Genomic DNA, 16,425 nt, shown 5'->3' with positions numbered 1-16,425 from the left:
TAAAGAGGCTGCTTCTGGAAAGGTAATATTAAAACTGTATTGTCCAATAGAGAAATGCTCCAGGTGAGGCTCGAACTCACAACCTCGGCATGGCTCTGCAGTATACTGTCTTATAAGTACCGCGCGCTGACCGATTGCGCCACTGGAGCTTCTTCTATGAATCTTATATAGGCTACGAAGGATGGCATTGGACGTGGATCAGGACTTTGTTGGACTACAAATTGGCCAAGAGAATAGTTGATACCTCCCAGAAGGTGAGAGGTTGTCCTCAAAAGGAGTTTGAGATTGCTGCTCCAAAACTATATAGACAGAGTGGTGTATTGAGGCTCCTTTGGAAAGGTGTTATTAACACTGTATTGTCCAATATAGAAATGCTCCAGGTGAGGCTCGAACTCACAACCTCGGCATGGCTCAGCAGTATACTGTCTTATATTGGTCTCTCACGAAAAACTGTTCGCTGTCTTCATCCAATGGACTGGAAACAGAATCACGTTGGCGCATCCGGCCGGACTAGGTATGTGCTGATGATTGTTTCTTAAATTAAATACTTATTATACATCTCTGGCTTCTGGACTACTTCTTCCAAGCACAAGGCAGCTCGAGATTCGTATGAACTTTAACACAATCCATCCGTTTCTTCAATAGCTCAGCGTTAGTACAGGAAACTCATTCAAGGTCAGACACTGGACATAATCAGCAGGTCAAATCTTAATGGGAACCTGTTTTCACTGATTTTCATCGCTAGTCAATACGTAATATTTTCATCATAAAGTTGGATAACGTTTCTTGGTAATGCTGTCGACATCCTAAATGAATGCTCCATGCAAGCCGCTCCACTGTAATGTTTCAAAAGAGACACGATCCTGTGTAGTGATTGACTGCAGGTAGAATATCGTTATCATAATAGAAATGACGGTCTATAGTGTTTAATATTCAACATGTGAAACAGCACACTGTTAATCTGTAGACCTGTCTGTCCTTTTACAATATTTTCCCAATTACTAGATCTGGCTCCTCCTCCCTCTGTCCTCTCTCCTTATCACACCTTGTTTCCTAGCAGACTTTAAAAATGCATTACATCCACTTGTGTGAGCATTAGCCAGCTTACACATACTTGGTACATATTGATGTATTTGGTACATATTTACTTTATTAAAACACACATTTAACTGTGTTGTAGCTTCATTGAGTTTTGATCAACTTAACCCTCCTGTTACCTTTAGGGTCAATTTGACCCCATTCAATGTTTAATGTCGGTGTTCTTTCGGGTCAATTTGACCCCAGGCTGTTTTTCACTGTGTCAAACATATAAGAAATATCAACTTTTTTATATATTTAAAGGGCTATTTAGGAAGTCAACAAACAAACATAAAGTACCTCACACTTAAACTTGGGAAACAATATTAATTCTAATAATTTTTTGGAGGTTTTAATTGCTGGGGTCAAATTGACCCCAAGGGTAAAACACGTCAGTAAATATAAAGGTAACAGGAGGGTTAAACATTGAATGGGGTCAAATTGACCCTAAGGTAACAGGAGGGTTAAATTGCAAAAGTTCCTCATCAGTGATGAGGTTAAATATTGGAATGAAGAGCACCGCATTCTTCTTTAAATAAATAAGTCACAGCCACATTGTTTCAGAAATCATTCCTCAGTTTTTATTGAATAAGTTATGATCTGTTGTACAACATTGGTGCCTGTACATTAGAATACAAACTCCCCGTCTCCTACTCCTTGGGATGCTCTTTCTTCCAGCTCCAGGATGAAAGAGCGACTGTTACTTTGATCTGCCACCATCACCACTGGTGAGAGACACACCTCTTGGATGATGTCTCCTTTGAATTATTTGTTTGTTATCTTCCAGGTTTGTTGGGAGCCACATTGCTTTCTATTTGATCAGAAAGGGAGGGTTTGAACATGGATTACTCAATCTTGCATTTAGTTGTTGTGTTTCTGATCTTTTTCGCAGCTCTTTCCTTGATCTTATTAAGCATTCGAACATGCTACTGGTCCGGTCATTTAACTGGGCTCAGCTGAAATATTACAACAGTGTGCATGAACATGCATGCACACGCTTTGACATGTTCACGCACAACCTGTTACAGATTTATTTGTGCGAGCATACGACCCTTTATTTATTTAAATGCATGTGATGGCCACTCAGAGTATAATATAAAGTCCTACATTCGGATTGATGTTGACATAATTATACATAGCTACAATTTTACTTAAGCTTTATTGAATTGTTATTTCTCCATCTTTCAAGTATACATTATAGTTGTGTGTGTGCGTGTGTGTGTGTGTGTGTACGTGTGTGTGTGTGTGTGTGTCATGTTTTGCAAGATGAATGTACCATTAATCATTGAAAATCATTTGCAACGAGTCACAGGAATGTTAGGTTGATAGACAGCGCCCTCCTGTGTTATAATAGTAAAACACACACACTCACGTTCAGGCAGCAACAATGATGTTTTTTGAACAATGATGCCCATCATTTCTAAACAAATATTGTGTCATTGTCACATTGGTAAACTGGTCTTCTTTTTGGTTGTCTTATGAATACTAATAAAGACAGACATGTAACTAACCGGGATGCAGCACAAACATGATAAATGAGTTTCAAGATGAGATAACAAAGCTTATAATGCATTATGATGTATCCTCTCATGTAAATTAGCAGCATTTTGTCACCTTTTTACCAACAAACTGTTTACATATATTATATATATATATGTATATATATATATATGTATATATATATATGTATATATATTGAATCTTATTACATAACATTCCTTTACATTTATTTAACTGACGTTTATATCCTTTAAATGTGTGGAATCACTTATGGCCAAAAAAAAATGTTTTTACTGTGCTGATTCTCAAGGTCCAATCCTGAAATTATATATATGACTAATCCCACAGAAAATCTGTGAACAATTTCAGTAATGAAATACGATTAAAGTGAGGGGATTGATCTGTAAACTGTGATGATTTAGGAGATGATTCCACCATTCAGCATTGTTCTTCCTTCCAACTGTACTTTTTACGAGCTCAGTTCTAGAATAATATTATTAATACATAATTGATGACCAAAGGGGTCATTGTTGTATTAAATAGGACATTTTTCCTCAACGACTTTCACATGAATAGTCAGAGGTTTGTGTCATGTTTTTATATAGTTTTACTGCAGCTGAAGCCAGTCCTTTGTATGATTCAGAATTAGTTCACGCTCAGGAACCGAGTGAGTGTGTATGATAGCTGAAACTATCTCAAACTTTTGAAAGACAAGTGAACAAGGAGGAAACCACATTGGGCAGAATGGTGCGCCTTTCAACCACAAACACAGAGTTCCTATTTCCGTGGAACCATTCTTTCCGGTTTCAGCAGATATTATATTCAAACAGCGTGTTTAAGCTTCTGGCTTGCAGCCTCCCCCTAAAAAAGCTGCCTTAGTGTCTTATATGAAAGATATATCAACATTAGCCTGCTGAGCAATCACACCACGGCATGCAGCCTATTATAGAGCATCAATTGACAGATGCAAGATCAATGCAGTGTTTTTAGATACAATGAGTTGTCTTTTAGGGACTTGAACATGACAGTAGCCCTCATCAGGTAATAAGGAGGAATAACTCTCTTGAGTACGACTGAGTAGTATCGGCTACAACTGGGCATTACACAGCTAGTAGTTTTTGACAACGACTCTGAAGTTTCCTTTTTGTGATCGGACTGTTGTGGGTCAAATATCTTTTTTTTTGTGATCAAATCTTTTATTGGTTTTCGAGATATGCACATGCAGGAAAATTTGTACACATTGTACGTACACAATGGTACTCAAACAAAAACAAAACATTAACAAGTATCTTAACAAGGGTCAAATATCTTGAGGTAATAATGGGACAAAACATAATTAATCCACACTTAATATTATTTAAAACAATATTATTTGTATTATAAGTAGTAAAGGGCCAATATATTACTCCTTTTTTTTCTACGCTGGAAAATAAAGTGCTCGTGAGTTAATGACATTGGCACACATTACAATACTATGACATCATTTGCATACAAACATGTAATTAAGCATAAGCGATTTTAAAAAAAATATTTAACCGTTGTTACATTTATTCATTTTTATGAGTGCACAAAAACATCATAACATACATTTGCTAGTGTACAGAGGAGCGCACCATGCGGCGCCAGTTACTCTCATGACATGTTGACACCTATATTTATTTTTATACACTACCGTTCAAAAGTTTGGGATCACTTAGAAATGTCTTTATTTTTCAAAGAAAAGCACTGTTTTTTCAATAAAGACAACATTAATCAAAAATACACTCTATACATTGTTAATGTGGTAAATGACTCTTCTAGGTGGAAACGTCTGGTTTCTAATGAAATATCTCCATAGGTGTATAGAGGCCCATTTCCATCAACTATCACTGCAGTGTTCTAATGGTACATTGTGTTTGCTAATCGCCTTAGAAGACTAATGTCTGATTAGAAAACCCTTGTGCAATTATGTTAGCACAGCTGAAAACAGTTATGCTGGTGATATAAGCTATACAACTGGCCTTCCTTTGAGCTTGAAGTTTGAAGAACAAAATTAATACTTCAAATATTAATCATTATTTCTAACCTTGTCAATGTCTTGACTATATTTTCTATTCAATTTTCAATTCATTTGAGAAGTAAAAGTGAGTTTTCATGGAAGACACGAAATTGTCTGGATGACCCCAAACTTTTGAACGGTAGTGGACATGCACAAAAACATCATAACATACATTTGCTAGCCTGCAGGGGAGCGCACCTCACTGTGTTAGTTACTCTAATGACACAGCACCGCTTCAGACACTGAGACATTTCCAACGTGGCGTTTTACAATCGATAGGTGTCACGGTGGCTGCCTCACTGCCACTGTTATTTCCCACTTTTCGAAACCGCCTGTATCGCATTGATCCATTCCTTCCTTTCTTCTGCCGTCGCAGCTTGGAAGAAGTAATGAGTCTCATCCGAGGTGATGATCTCAAAGAGGTTGCCATCGATGTCATACTTTTTGGCTAAAAGCCGGAACAGAGGAGTAAAAGGAGTTAAAAGGGATGAGTCGATGAGAAACTACTGACAGTAAACAGTCTTTACGTGTCCTGGTCGCAGTGGGGAAGCAACGGGACATGTGTTTTCATGTGACAGTGGGCACTCACCATCGAGCACGTACTCCACAGCTGAAACGACAGACCCACGGAGATGGATCGAGCCCAGAGGATCCTCCCCCTGACATCAAGAAAAGAGGCAAAACAAAGCCCCAAAGTAGGAGAATGTCATTCATATTCTTTGTTCTTTCTTATATCAGCTTGTACGAGTTAGTACATCTACCTTTGTCGGATCATAGTAATGCATATAAGCAGGGTCGTCTCTCAGTACAAACTTTCGCACCTTCCAGTTTTTTCTCTTATGCCCCTGTGATGAAATAAAACAACATGCTTCATCTGATTCTTTTTCAGCAATCTTTAAAAAAAAGTGACCGTGCGAAAAAGTGACAAATGAGCTGCCTAATCGTAATAACGAATTGTTTCCCCACTTTCTACAGAAGGTTATTTTCTGCACGTGTGCGTGAATGTGAGAGCTCATTTAAAAAGCTTGATCTTTTGTTGCTGTACAACACAGAACCTGCCTTCTCATTAATATACTCCTCTTGTTATTAATACAGTGGTAATTGGAATCGCGAATGCGTGCGGCGTAACACAATCCCTGTGATGCTTTTTTGATTCACCTGTTTCAGTAAGCAGCCTTGTTTTATGATGTTTCCTCTGAATTCTTCCTTCAGAAGCACGTCTTCATCACTGGAGTAGCCTTCGCAAAAGAACCCACTGTCTGCCTGCTCACACACACACACACACACACACACACACACAGATATCATGTTTAGTCATCCCCAGACTTACCTGTCAAATATGTTGTTGTTTTTGTGTATTTTATTCACTCAATCAAATCAAATACAATTCAATATTATTCTATATACTATACAAAAGAGAAAGACTGAAAAGTTATAGGAAGAAGCAAAAAATGCTTATAATTTCCTTTCCTAGATTAAAATCAAATAAATCAGAAAATGTATATAAAATAAAGAAAATAAATAACAAAGAAAAGTATCAAATATGTCAAATGTTCAATAAAAGCTTTTCAGACGTACAAAGTAATAAAGAGCAATTGTCTCATCTAAGAAGGCGGTGTGCTCTCCACTCTCGGCTCCCTCCTTTGACAGGTCTCCTGCCGGCTGGAGAAAGCCCTCATTCAGGAGCCCCGTTGCTAGCATCAGGGCCTCAGGCCTATTTCTCGCTTTCTCCTTTGAAATCAGCCACTCTACCACCGTCGCACCTGGGGAAAAATAAGAAAGGAGCGAAAATGCAGAGGCCATTGGAAAGTTAAAATATATATATATATATATATATATATATATATCGATATATTTCCACACTTGTTATATAAAAGAAAACCAAGACAACAGTACCAGTGAAGCAGTGGTTGAAGACTCGGTTCTCCTGCTCCAGTTTTAACTCTTTTACTCCATCGTCTTGGTCTTTCATCAGTGCGTACAGCTCTCTGAGAAAACACAATGTGGACATTGTCAACATGTCTTTCCCCACTTTATCTGTCACGAAGCACATGCAATAACAGCTAAACAGGTGGAACTAGAACGGGCACTCGGTAGAGCGCATACCTTCGCATATCACAATATTGGGCATTGAATTAAGAACATTTTGGCATTAGTTGCATTCCAATTGGATATAAATTGACCGTGCTATGGTAAAAAGAAGATGTTGACCTTTTCATGACCTTGACCTTGACCTTTGACCCGATCGATCCCAAAATCTAATCAAATGGTCCCCGGATAATAACCAATCATCCCACCAACTGTCATGCGATTCGGTTTAATACTTTTTGACTTATGCGAATAACACGCACGCATACAAATACACGGCGATCAAAACATTACCTTCCGCATTTTCAATGCGAAGGTAATGAACGCAGCCCAACCAAGGGTGCCGGGCCTTTGACAAAAGCTCAATTCTCCGAATAAAACGGGTCCTTTCAAATGATTGTTTCCACCACCGGGAAGATTTTACCGAACACGTACGTCAGGTTGATTTTGTCAGGCAGGCGAATGGAGCGTCTTGTGGACTTCCTGGCAAACTTTGTCCCGCCCTCGAGGCAGGTAATCGCTCTCTTGATGTCCTTGACCCAAAACTCTCTCTCCTCCACATGTGAGGCCTGGAAGAAGTGATCCTGCTTCCGGTCCGTGGTAATCTTGAAAACCAGCTAAATGAAGCATGGACAAAATAGCTCAAATCAATTAAATTTTCAAATTCATTGTCGTTTTGAACTCTGTTACAAATACTATTCGCTAAGTTTCACCTCTAAATCCTTCAAGGCTGTTTAGTATTTAACATTTTCTCACCGTCCTCTTGCTGAAATCCTGGCATGGACTGGTGAACGTGGCTCCTTTCAGAGGGATCATTCCCTTCGGAGATTGGTCTGTTTTCTTTTTATAGAACTCCAGCCCGTCTTCTGACAGCACCGCCCACAAAGCCTTCCAGGAGTTGAGCACCGTCCCCTGAGGATCGACACGACAGTTGTCAACAGGCAGCCTCGAGCTGAAGTGGGAAAGTATTGAGGGATGTAGCATCGGAATCCATATTCTTATTTCAACAGCTCTCTTTTTTTTTTTTTACTCTAAGGCGCATGTGTCTGTCAGTTTGATATCGCCGGAAGAGTGAAAAAAAAATTCAGAGAATGTAACGTGAAATGTATATTTATTTATGTATTATTATTTATTTTTTATCCCTTCTGCTTCGTGTTTGGTTTCACACGCTAAGTTTGGTAACATGAAGTGAAAGATGAACTTACAGGCTTAACAAATGAAAGTGTGCAGGAACACGTACAAATGCAGAAATGAATCTACAGTTGGGAGTTTTCTCTAATGCATGAATAGAAAATGTTGTTCTGGCTTTGGTCACTCCTCTTTTGGGTTTTTGTTGAGTGGATTTCCTGGGACAAACTCTTGACCTCACGGTATTCTCTGCTCCCCTCACTCCCTGTTTGACCTTTTTTGGCAATGAAATTAAAGGTACATAACTTATATTCGCAACAAAGTCTTTCCAAATAGGTCGCTGTGAAACATATCCTCAATCTTGTTATTAATGCCCACTGTGTGTATCTTGATACTGCAGCGTTAATACTTTATTTCATGTACCACTGTGTATACTAACACTTTATGCAAAACTCAGATTTATAAAGCCATGTGTACGTCTTTCTCTCAAACGTGTCCGACCAGTCTGTGGCAAACAGCCCATAGTATTTGTGTTCAATTAGAAAAAACATAAAACCTGAACAGAAATATGACCACGTCTCACAATACCTATAGGACAAAATAAAAATAACTTCCAGGATAATACAGTTAAATAACAACAAATGTAAACTGAATAACAAGAACAATAGCACTGAACAACCTAAATAATTCACTAAAATATTGTTTACAAATGTTCTTTTCATTGCTCTAGAAAATAGAAAGTAACACTCAGCTCAATCTAGAAAAGAAAATGAAAGTGTGAAGCTAACACATTCTCAATAGACTTTACTTTTTGTCAATTAATTCCTGGTTTTATGAGGGACATTGCATATATATATAAATATAAATATATATATCTATATACATATAGATATATATACGTATATATATATACATATATATACATATATAAATATAAATATATATATATATACATATATATATACATATATATATATATATATATATATAGCTGTCATTGTTATTGAAAGCAGTTGGAATTAACGTTGTCGTTTGTTTTTTGGATTTCAAACTGTTCACGATTGCAAAGACAGTTTATTTCAGGTCATTGCATTCTTTGTTTTGTTTTTTATAGTTGATAAATGGTCAAACACAACCTATAACACACATGCCATGTGTACTCCCTGGGTTGTGGACAGAAGCAGGAACCTGAGTTCTTGTTGCCGCTGTAGCACAGACGTGTGAGTACTTGAAATCCACGTCCGCTCCTCTCTGTGCTGGTTTGTGCCGGAACAACATTCCTCTTCAACGCTGGTTGTTCAGACATTTCTTTTATGTTTATTTATTCATTCTGCTTCTGGGCTAACCTTAAAAGGACATTGAGTGAGACAGTGTTCTTCGCCTCTGCAGCCCTCTCCCCTCAGCAAAAACCCAAATGTGGTACTTCCTCGTATATTATATATATATATATATATATATATATATATATATACACATGTTAGACTTTAACATGTTCCAAAGTGGAAAGTGTTTTATGTCATTATTCTTACCTTTTTCACCAAGTATCCCTCTCTGATCTGTTGTGGCTGCATGATCTTTACGTGACTGACGAAAACGTCTCCCACCCAATCCACCTTCTCTCTCTCTCTCTCTCTCTCACAAACACACTCACACACATGCGCAGCAGGAAGTTGTGCGTTTGGGTGTGTGTGACTGACGTGTGGTTAACCAGCTTCCTCTTCTGCGTGGTATATTTTTAGTTGCACCAACTGTGCTCGGCTGATTCCTCTAACATTCATAGTAGAGAATATAAAAGCGTAGTTTGAAAGTTCTGATAAAAATACCAACGTTACAAATGATCTTGGACTCACTGCCGAAAAGCTCATCTCCATGAACTCAAACAGAGGAGGTGGATGATCGTTCAGTAAATGCGCCCCACCTTCAACGTACATGTTCTTTTCTGCTGTGCCTATAGTTGAGCCGCTTCCTTTACTGAACTTTCTGTTTCAATGCAATGATGTCTCTACTTCCTCTTTCCTTGTTTCTATTCAATCTGCTAATACATTCCTTATCCGTACACCCAGCCCCATCTGTTTGTGTTTTCAGTTGTTCTTCTCTAGTTGACAGAGCTTGCCTTGCTGTGTTAGTCCTGTAGTTGTACATGTTGCCTGATGGCTTCAGACTTCTGACTTTTCTATAAAATGACTCACCCAAAGTATTTTTGAATGGCACCAGGAATAAACTTGTGTCATCCTCATTATTGCACTTTTGTATTTCCGATAAACCTGCTGACCAGCTGTGTGCATCCTCACTCTAAATGTGGCTTCAGTATGAAGAACTGTGAGTGCATGACTTCACTGGGCTCGTCAGACTACAGTCGGCCTATTTCTGGAAAAACAAAGATTCCTCTTTTCATTAATATGCACTGAATTTACTAGTTTAGCTACCCTAGATAATTTATGTTTATATCTCCGCATTATTTAAATGTTAATTTCATCTGTCTACTGTTTTGTCTAAAACGTATTACCAGTAGTACCAGGTCAGGCCTTAAGCCGCCCTCCCGTATAGCGCTTTATTTATCTACTATAATCTGTATATCCTGTATTTATGATGATACTTTCTGTTGCACTTCTGGTTGGATGCCAAACTGCATTTCGTTGCTCTGTACTTGTACATGTGTAATGACAATAAAGTTAAATCTAATCTAAAAATTGCGTTGGCAAAATAAAAAGAAGAACAACAAAGGGTAAACAGCTTTATAAAGTCAAACTGCAGGCCAGTCGTATTCATTTTTCGAACTTCAAAATGTAGATGTCAAAGTAGAGCAATGGGGACATACGACCTAGGAGTAACACACGGCATGACACACTCTCTATTTAGTCATCATAAAGATGGAGAGGATTTCTGAACTGTACAGTTGTAGTCCTAAATCTTAAAAAACATGCAGACGTGCTGGACTCTTAATTTCCGTTGCAACATATGTCACTCACTCCTTATCTGAGCCGCTCACAGCGCGTTGTTTCACACATTGTCGTTGTTTCACACATTGTCGTTATTTCACGACGAGAAAGGAAGTCTTTGTATCCGCTCCGGTGAACAAATTAAAGTTTCACGCGCAGGTTTTAGTTTAGTTTATTTTATTCCGATCAGCAAAATATACAAAAACCAAAATTCAACAAAAGAATAAAGTGGCTGACCGAAAGGGTCGAGGCTGAAGCTATCAAGCTTATAAGTGCCCTAACCTATGATTTCACGAAAAAACTTATTTCAGATAATCATGAACCTATATATGTACACATACACATGTACATACATATACATACACACATATATACATATACACACACACACATACATAAATACACACACATACACACACATTAATACACATACACACACACACATACATATTTACATAAAACAATAAACAAAACAAAAAACTTGTCCCCAAACTTCCGTTTGACTTGTTTACTGAATCGATGAAACATATGTTTGGTAATACGTTTGACTTTATTGTCAATCACTGTAAATTATTTGATTCAACAAACAATATAATACAACACATTTCATACCTGCTTTCAGGGTTTAACTGTATGCTCTTTATTTATCTGCATGAAGCAGTAACACAATAGCAGTAAAACATATGGTGCAAATGTGGAGACATTGGCGTTTACTGACTTCCTGTTCAGCCCAACTGTGACTCTGAAAGATACAGTTTGTGATCGTGCAATTCACACGAATGGCACGTACTATTATTAAAACAGCAGAAACTAGAATGGGCACTCGGTAGAGCGCATACCTTCGCATATCACAAGATTGGGCATTGAATTATGAACATGTTGGCATTAGTTGCATGCCAATTGGATAGAAATTGACCGTGCTATGGTAAAAAGAAGATTTTGACCTTTCCATGACCTTGACCTTGACCTTTGACCCGATTGATCCCAAAATCTAATCAAATGGCCCCCGGATAATAAGCAATCATCCCACCACATTTCATGCGATTCGGTTTAAGACTTTTTTTGTTATGCGAACAACACGCATACAAATAAATAAATACACGGCAATCAAAACATAACCTTCCGCATTTTCAATGCGAAGGTAACAGGTCATTCTTGTGATGTTGTTATTGTTCCTCTAGAGGGTGTCAGACAAACATGTGAGAAGCGAAATAAAATGAACACAATCAGGGAGAGACATGTCGTACTGCACGGAAGGCAAAAGGGGATGTGATGAGATAATAAAAATAAGAGGATAATTCAACCCTGGAAGCTACCATCTTCGCTCTGCGATCGATGCTCAAGGCCTCCTCTTGCTCTCCGTCCCTAACGTCCGTTTAGAAATGGGAAAAATAGGTTTTAGGTTTGCTGCTCCTGCGGGTTGGAATTTGCTGCAGACTGACCTGGGTCACCGGGAGCTGGGCTCTTTAGGTGTTTTTTTTTTAAATAGATTGAAAGAATTGGAGGGAAATCCATCTGGTTGTAGATGTTTTCTATGACGGAGGTATATGCTCCTGTGAAAAATGGGTTGTGTTGACTTGAGTCTTAGTTTTGGTTTTATTACCTTCACATTGAAAATGCGGAAGGTTATGTTTTGATCGCCGTGTATTTATTTATTTATTTGTATGCGTGTTATTCGCATAACAAAAAAAGTTTTAAACCGAATCGCATGAAATTTGGTGGGATGATTGGTTATTATCCGGGGACCATTTGATTAGATTTTGGGATCAATCCGGTCAAAGGTCAAGGTCATTGAAAAGGTCAACATCTTCTTCAATCGCATGAAATTTGGTGGGATGATTGGTTATTATCCGGGGACCATTTGATTAGATTTTGGGATCAATCAGGACAAAGGTCAAGGTCAAGGTAATGAAAAGGTCAAAATCTTCTTTTTACCATAGCACGGTCAATTTCTATCCAATTGGCATGCAACTAATGCCAAAATGTTCATAATTCAATGCTCAATCTTGTGATATGCGAAGGTATGCACTCTACCGAGTGCCCGTTCTAGTTACTGCTGTTATTTTGTTTTTCTTATTGTCTGTCACTGTTTCATGTTGTATCGTCTGAAACTTTGTGTGACGTGCTGCTGCTGCTGTCTCGGCCAGGACTCTCTTGTAAAGGAGATTTTTAATCTCAATGGAGGCATTTCCTGGTTAAATAAATGTAAAAGAAAAAAAGAAAAAAAGAAAATCAGAATGAACACAACAATTTAAAAAAACACGCGCGTCAGAATGATCATATGGGCAACCGGAGCACAACGAAAAAGGTGAGAATTATTATGACGTATCTGATGTGTTCATTAATCCTCCTCATGGGGAGAAGGTTTTAATCAAAAGTCCCTCAGAGATGATCGAATGCCTGCGAACGTGGATCACGGAGGTTCTCTGTGGACGTGGCGTTCATCAACAGGGACACCGACTACTGGGTTCGTGTTGGCCTCCAATCACGCTTCCCTCTTTCCCGTGCTGCGAACACACATCAATGGGGGGGGGCTGTAGTTTATGACTTTATTAATGAATCTGGGAGCGGTGAGTTTCATTGGCTGTCGTCATAAGAGTAATCTCCCGGCGGGGCTCGAGGTACGGGAGGATTAATTTTCACAGAGAAAACAAAGATGGAAGCGACGAGGACGAAATAAAGAGCAGTCGTCATCGAGGAGATTTTTAGAAGAAGAAAAAAACAAACACCTGCGTGATCTTCTTTGCATAAGACACATTATGGTGCAATAACAAAAGCTCAGAGGAAAGCAATCACAATCCAAACGTCATTCGGTTTGGTTTACTTAAAGCGTGTATCTGTCGCTCTTCATCCCTTGGCTGCCCTTCTTTTTAAATCTCCATGTGGCACATGCAGCAGGATGATGATGACAAACTGTACGTCCTGGGAATATAGAGAAAAGAAACAGATTAGTTAGAACTGATGGGCTTGAAGAGGAGACGAATAAAGTAGTGTAACCATGATGAAACTGAGGAAACTAATGAAAGAAACACCTCTTTCTTCCTTTTCATTTTCACAAGGTAAAATAACCGATGATCATCCATTGTAAAACACCTTTATAATAATAATCATTTTATTAATAATAATAACCTTTAGGAGTATGTATGTTGTATAAGAACCATTATAAGGCATGAAATGTGCTCTCATGATAGAAAAATGCTCTTTCCAGCTTCCTGGGGAGTCCGTTGAGTTATCAGTAGTTCACATTTGCCTTTTATTATTATTTTGACTATGTCTCTTTCTTTTTCCTGTTCTGGATTTTTGTTGTTGTTGTTGTTGCTTGTACGACATTTTATGTTTTGATCCATATGTGTGTGTACTGTCTGTGTGCCTGTCGTAGTTGGGAGGGGCGGGGTTAAAGGGTTAGGGGCGGGGCTAAAGGGTTAGGGGAGGGGCCGTCCAACTCCTCATCTCAGAGGAGCCTACAGACCTCGGTCTTTGGACGGTCCTCTATTCGTAAATGTTTTCTGTTGTTAATGTCTGTCAGTATGTACACGTTATGTATGTACCTATGGAAAATAAATTACTTACTACTTACTTACACAATGTACAGTACAGGTTCATATCCTGTGGCGCAGACCATTAGTTAAAGCATTGCATCCACTCTGTTCAGTAAAACGGAAACACTTTGAAGTAAAAGGTCAAAATTATCTCCAGATCCCGACTGAAAACCACAAAGTAAGAGTTCATTTCGCATTTGCAAGAAACTAAATCTTGTTTTTCCATTTAAATATTTCTTTTAACTGATCGACTTGTTTCTGATTTCTATATTCTTAATTAATTCAACTCAGTTTATTTGTATAGCCCATTTTCACAAATTACAAATTTGTCTCAGAGTGCTTTACAATCTGTACACATAGACATCCCTGACCTTTGACCTCACATCGGATCAGGAAAAACTCCCAAATAACCCTTCACGGGGTTTTAATTATGGTCCATTAAAACCGTAGTGAGGGCATTTACTCAAGAACTCTACTTAAAGCTGCTATTATCAATATGGCTCAATGAGAAATGGATCATATAACTAGTCACATGTTAATAGAGTCGCGCTCCACAGATAATTATCCCCTATTCTGTCGCCCCCCGTCTCTACCGAGTCGTTTCATGTCTCACAGTGCATTCGTTTGTTTTGTTTCCAGCCTTCAACTTTAGCGTTTTAAATACATGTAATTAGTATAATTATAACCTGTGCACGACCAGAGAAGGCATGCTCGTCGTGCTCCATACCTGCTCACAAGTTTACCGTGAACGTGTGATGATTTCAGCGTGTTGGGTTTACAGCTTATTTCCGCCGCTCCTAAGAGGCTGAACACATCAACTTCAAGGACTCCAGTTTTGTGAAGTAGTTGTCCTTTACATGAGTGCTTTATATATATACAGCCCACTATCAGGAGCAAATCTACTGTTTACTCATGAAGCGCGACTTCAGTCAGAAAGACGGCACAATGAAACAACGCCATCGTTAGCCTGTCATCACGCCGGTCCCTCTTTTAAATACGAGTGTCTCTCTACCTTCACCTCCCCATCCCCTCCCAGCCTCCGCAGATCCATCAGCATCATCATCACCACCATCTTCATCATCTGTGAAGAGTCCGAGCCCCAAAGACTCCATCTTCATCATCGCATGTCATCTGTTTATAATAAAACGATGAGCTTTTCTTCATCCGATTCGTCTCTCCTGATTGGACGACATTAATTTGACAGATGAATAGCGAATGTAAAATGCTGCTGGTCATAATAATCCAAAATATGAAATATAAATATTTTAAGGTATATTCTTGCTGTTGTCTTTCCTTAAGTCAAATGTTCAAAGCAGGATGACTTTTTTTCCTTGGAATTCAATATTTACCTTCGCCTTAAAAATGCGGAAGGTTATGTTTTGATCGCCGTGTATTTATTTATTTATTTGTTTATTTGTATGCGTGTTACTCGCATAACTCAAAAAGTATTGAACCGAATCGCAGGAAATTTGGTGGGATGATTGGTTATTATCAGGGGACCATTTGATTAGATTTTGGGATCGATCGGGTCAAAGGTCAAGATCTTCTTTTTACCATAGCGCGGTCAATTTCTATCCAATTGGCATGCAACTAATGCCAAAATGTTCATAATTCAATGCCCAATCTTGTGATATGCGAATGTATGCGCTCTACCGAGTGCCCGTTCTAGTTTCCTCATGTTATTGCCAGATTTGTACAATCCCTCCTAAACAGTAACAGCAGTATAGGATGAGTTCTATGTCGCTCCTCTTTTGAGATCACTTCCATTTCTCTTCCTGTCTTCCCCTGTATTAAACACAGCCATAAATACTGGATGTGTTGTTCCTCCTGCTGTCCCACCCTTTGCTATAGCTCTTGTTTTGCAGCGCAGGCATTGAGACGTTTTCATCCCGGTCCGCTGTACCCCACGAGCACCATCAATAATTCTGGTAAAGAGTGCACTGAGCTGAAAATGGGAGGGGAGGTTGTTTAGGGGGGGGGGGGGGGGTGATGGCTTTTCCATGGCACACTCAATCTCTCTCTACCTCCTTCCATTCCAATTGTGCCTCTCCACCTCCTAGCATGACCTTCTGCCATGTCGCTTCATCGGTTTGTGCTTCATGGACGACATGAAGCA

The 16,425-nt window shown here is 38.8% G+C and overlaps 1 protein-coding gene and 1 non-coding gene across 2 annotated transcripts; both read right to left on the bottom strand.

The window, feature by feature from the left end:
* Positions 1-55: 55 nt before the first annotated feature.
* On the bottom strand, positions 56-149 carry trnai-uau (transfer RNA isoleucine (anticodon UAU)). The gene is made up of 2 exons: positions 112-149; positions 56-91 (listed from the first exon to the last, which is right to left on the bottom strand). It is a non-coding gene; the product is annotated as a tRNA-Ile (tRNA).
* Positions 150-3,747: 3,598 nt separating this feature from the next.
* plek (pleckstrin) lies at positions 3,748-9,419 on the bottom strand. Its single transcript, XM_056435638.1, has 9 exons — positions 9,361-9,419; positions 7,460-7,615; positions 7,139-7,320; positions 6,512-6,603; positions 6,194-6,378; positions 5,774-5,878; positions 5,377-5,460; positions 5,205-5,274; positions 3,748-5,063 (listed from the first exon to the last, which is right to left on the bottom strand). The coding sequence occupies exons 1-9, from the start codon at positions 9,400-9,402 to the stop codon at positions 4,924-4,926; spliced, it is 1,056 nt and encodes a 351-aa protein (XP_056291613.1). The 5' UTR covers positions 9,403-9,419; the 3' UTR covers positions 3,748-4,923.
* Between the last annotated feature and the right edge of the window lie 7,006 nt (positions 9,420-16,425).

This window comes from Pseudoliparis swirei, chromosome 17 (assembly GCF_029220125.1).
Source record: "Pseudoliparis swirei isolate HS2019 ecotype Mariana Trench chromosome 17, NWPU_hadal_v1, whole genome shotgun sequence".
NCBI classification, from domain to species: domain Eukaryota; kingdom Metazoa; phylum Chordata; class Actinopteri; order Perciformes; family Liparidae; genus Pseudoliparis; species Pseudoliparis swirei.
The sequence above is the reverse complement of the archived record's forward strand: the minus strand, read 5'-3'. Positions and strand labels throughout refer to the sequence as shown.

Bases quoted from the DNA above. Each gene is read 5' to 3' on its own strand.
- plek (XM_056435638.1), bottom strand. From the start codon at position 9,402: ATGCAGCCACAACAGATCAGAGAGGGATACTTGGTGAAAAAG. The intron at 7,321-7,459 runs GTGAGAAAATGT...TGCTTCATTTAG, and splicing joins AGGATTTCAGCAAGAGGACG to CTGGTTTTCAAGATTACCAC. The intron at 6,379-6,511 runs GTACTGTTGTCT...ATTTTTCCCCAG, and splicing joins CTTCAACCACTGCTTCACTG to GTGCGACGGTGGTAGAGTGG.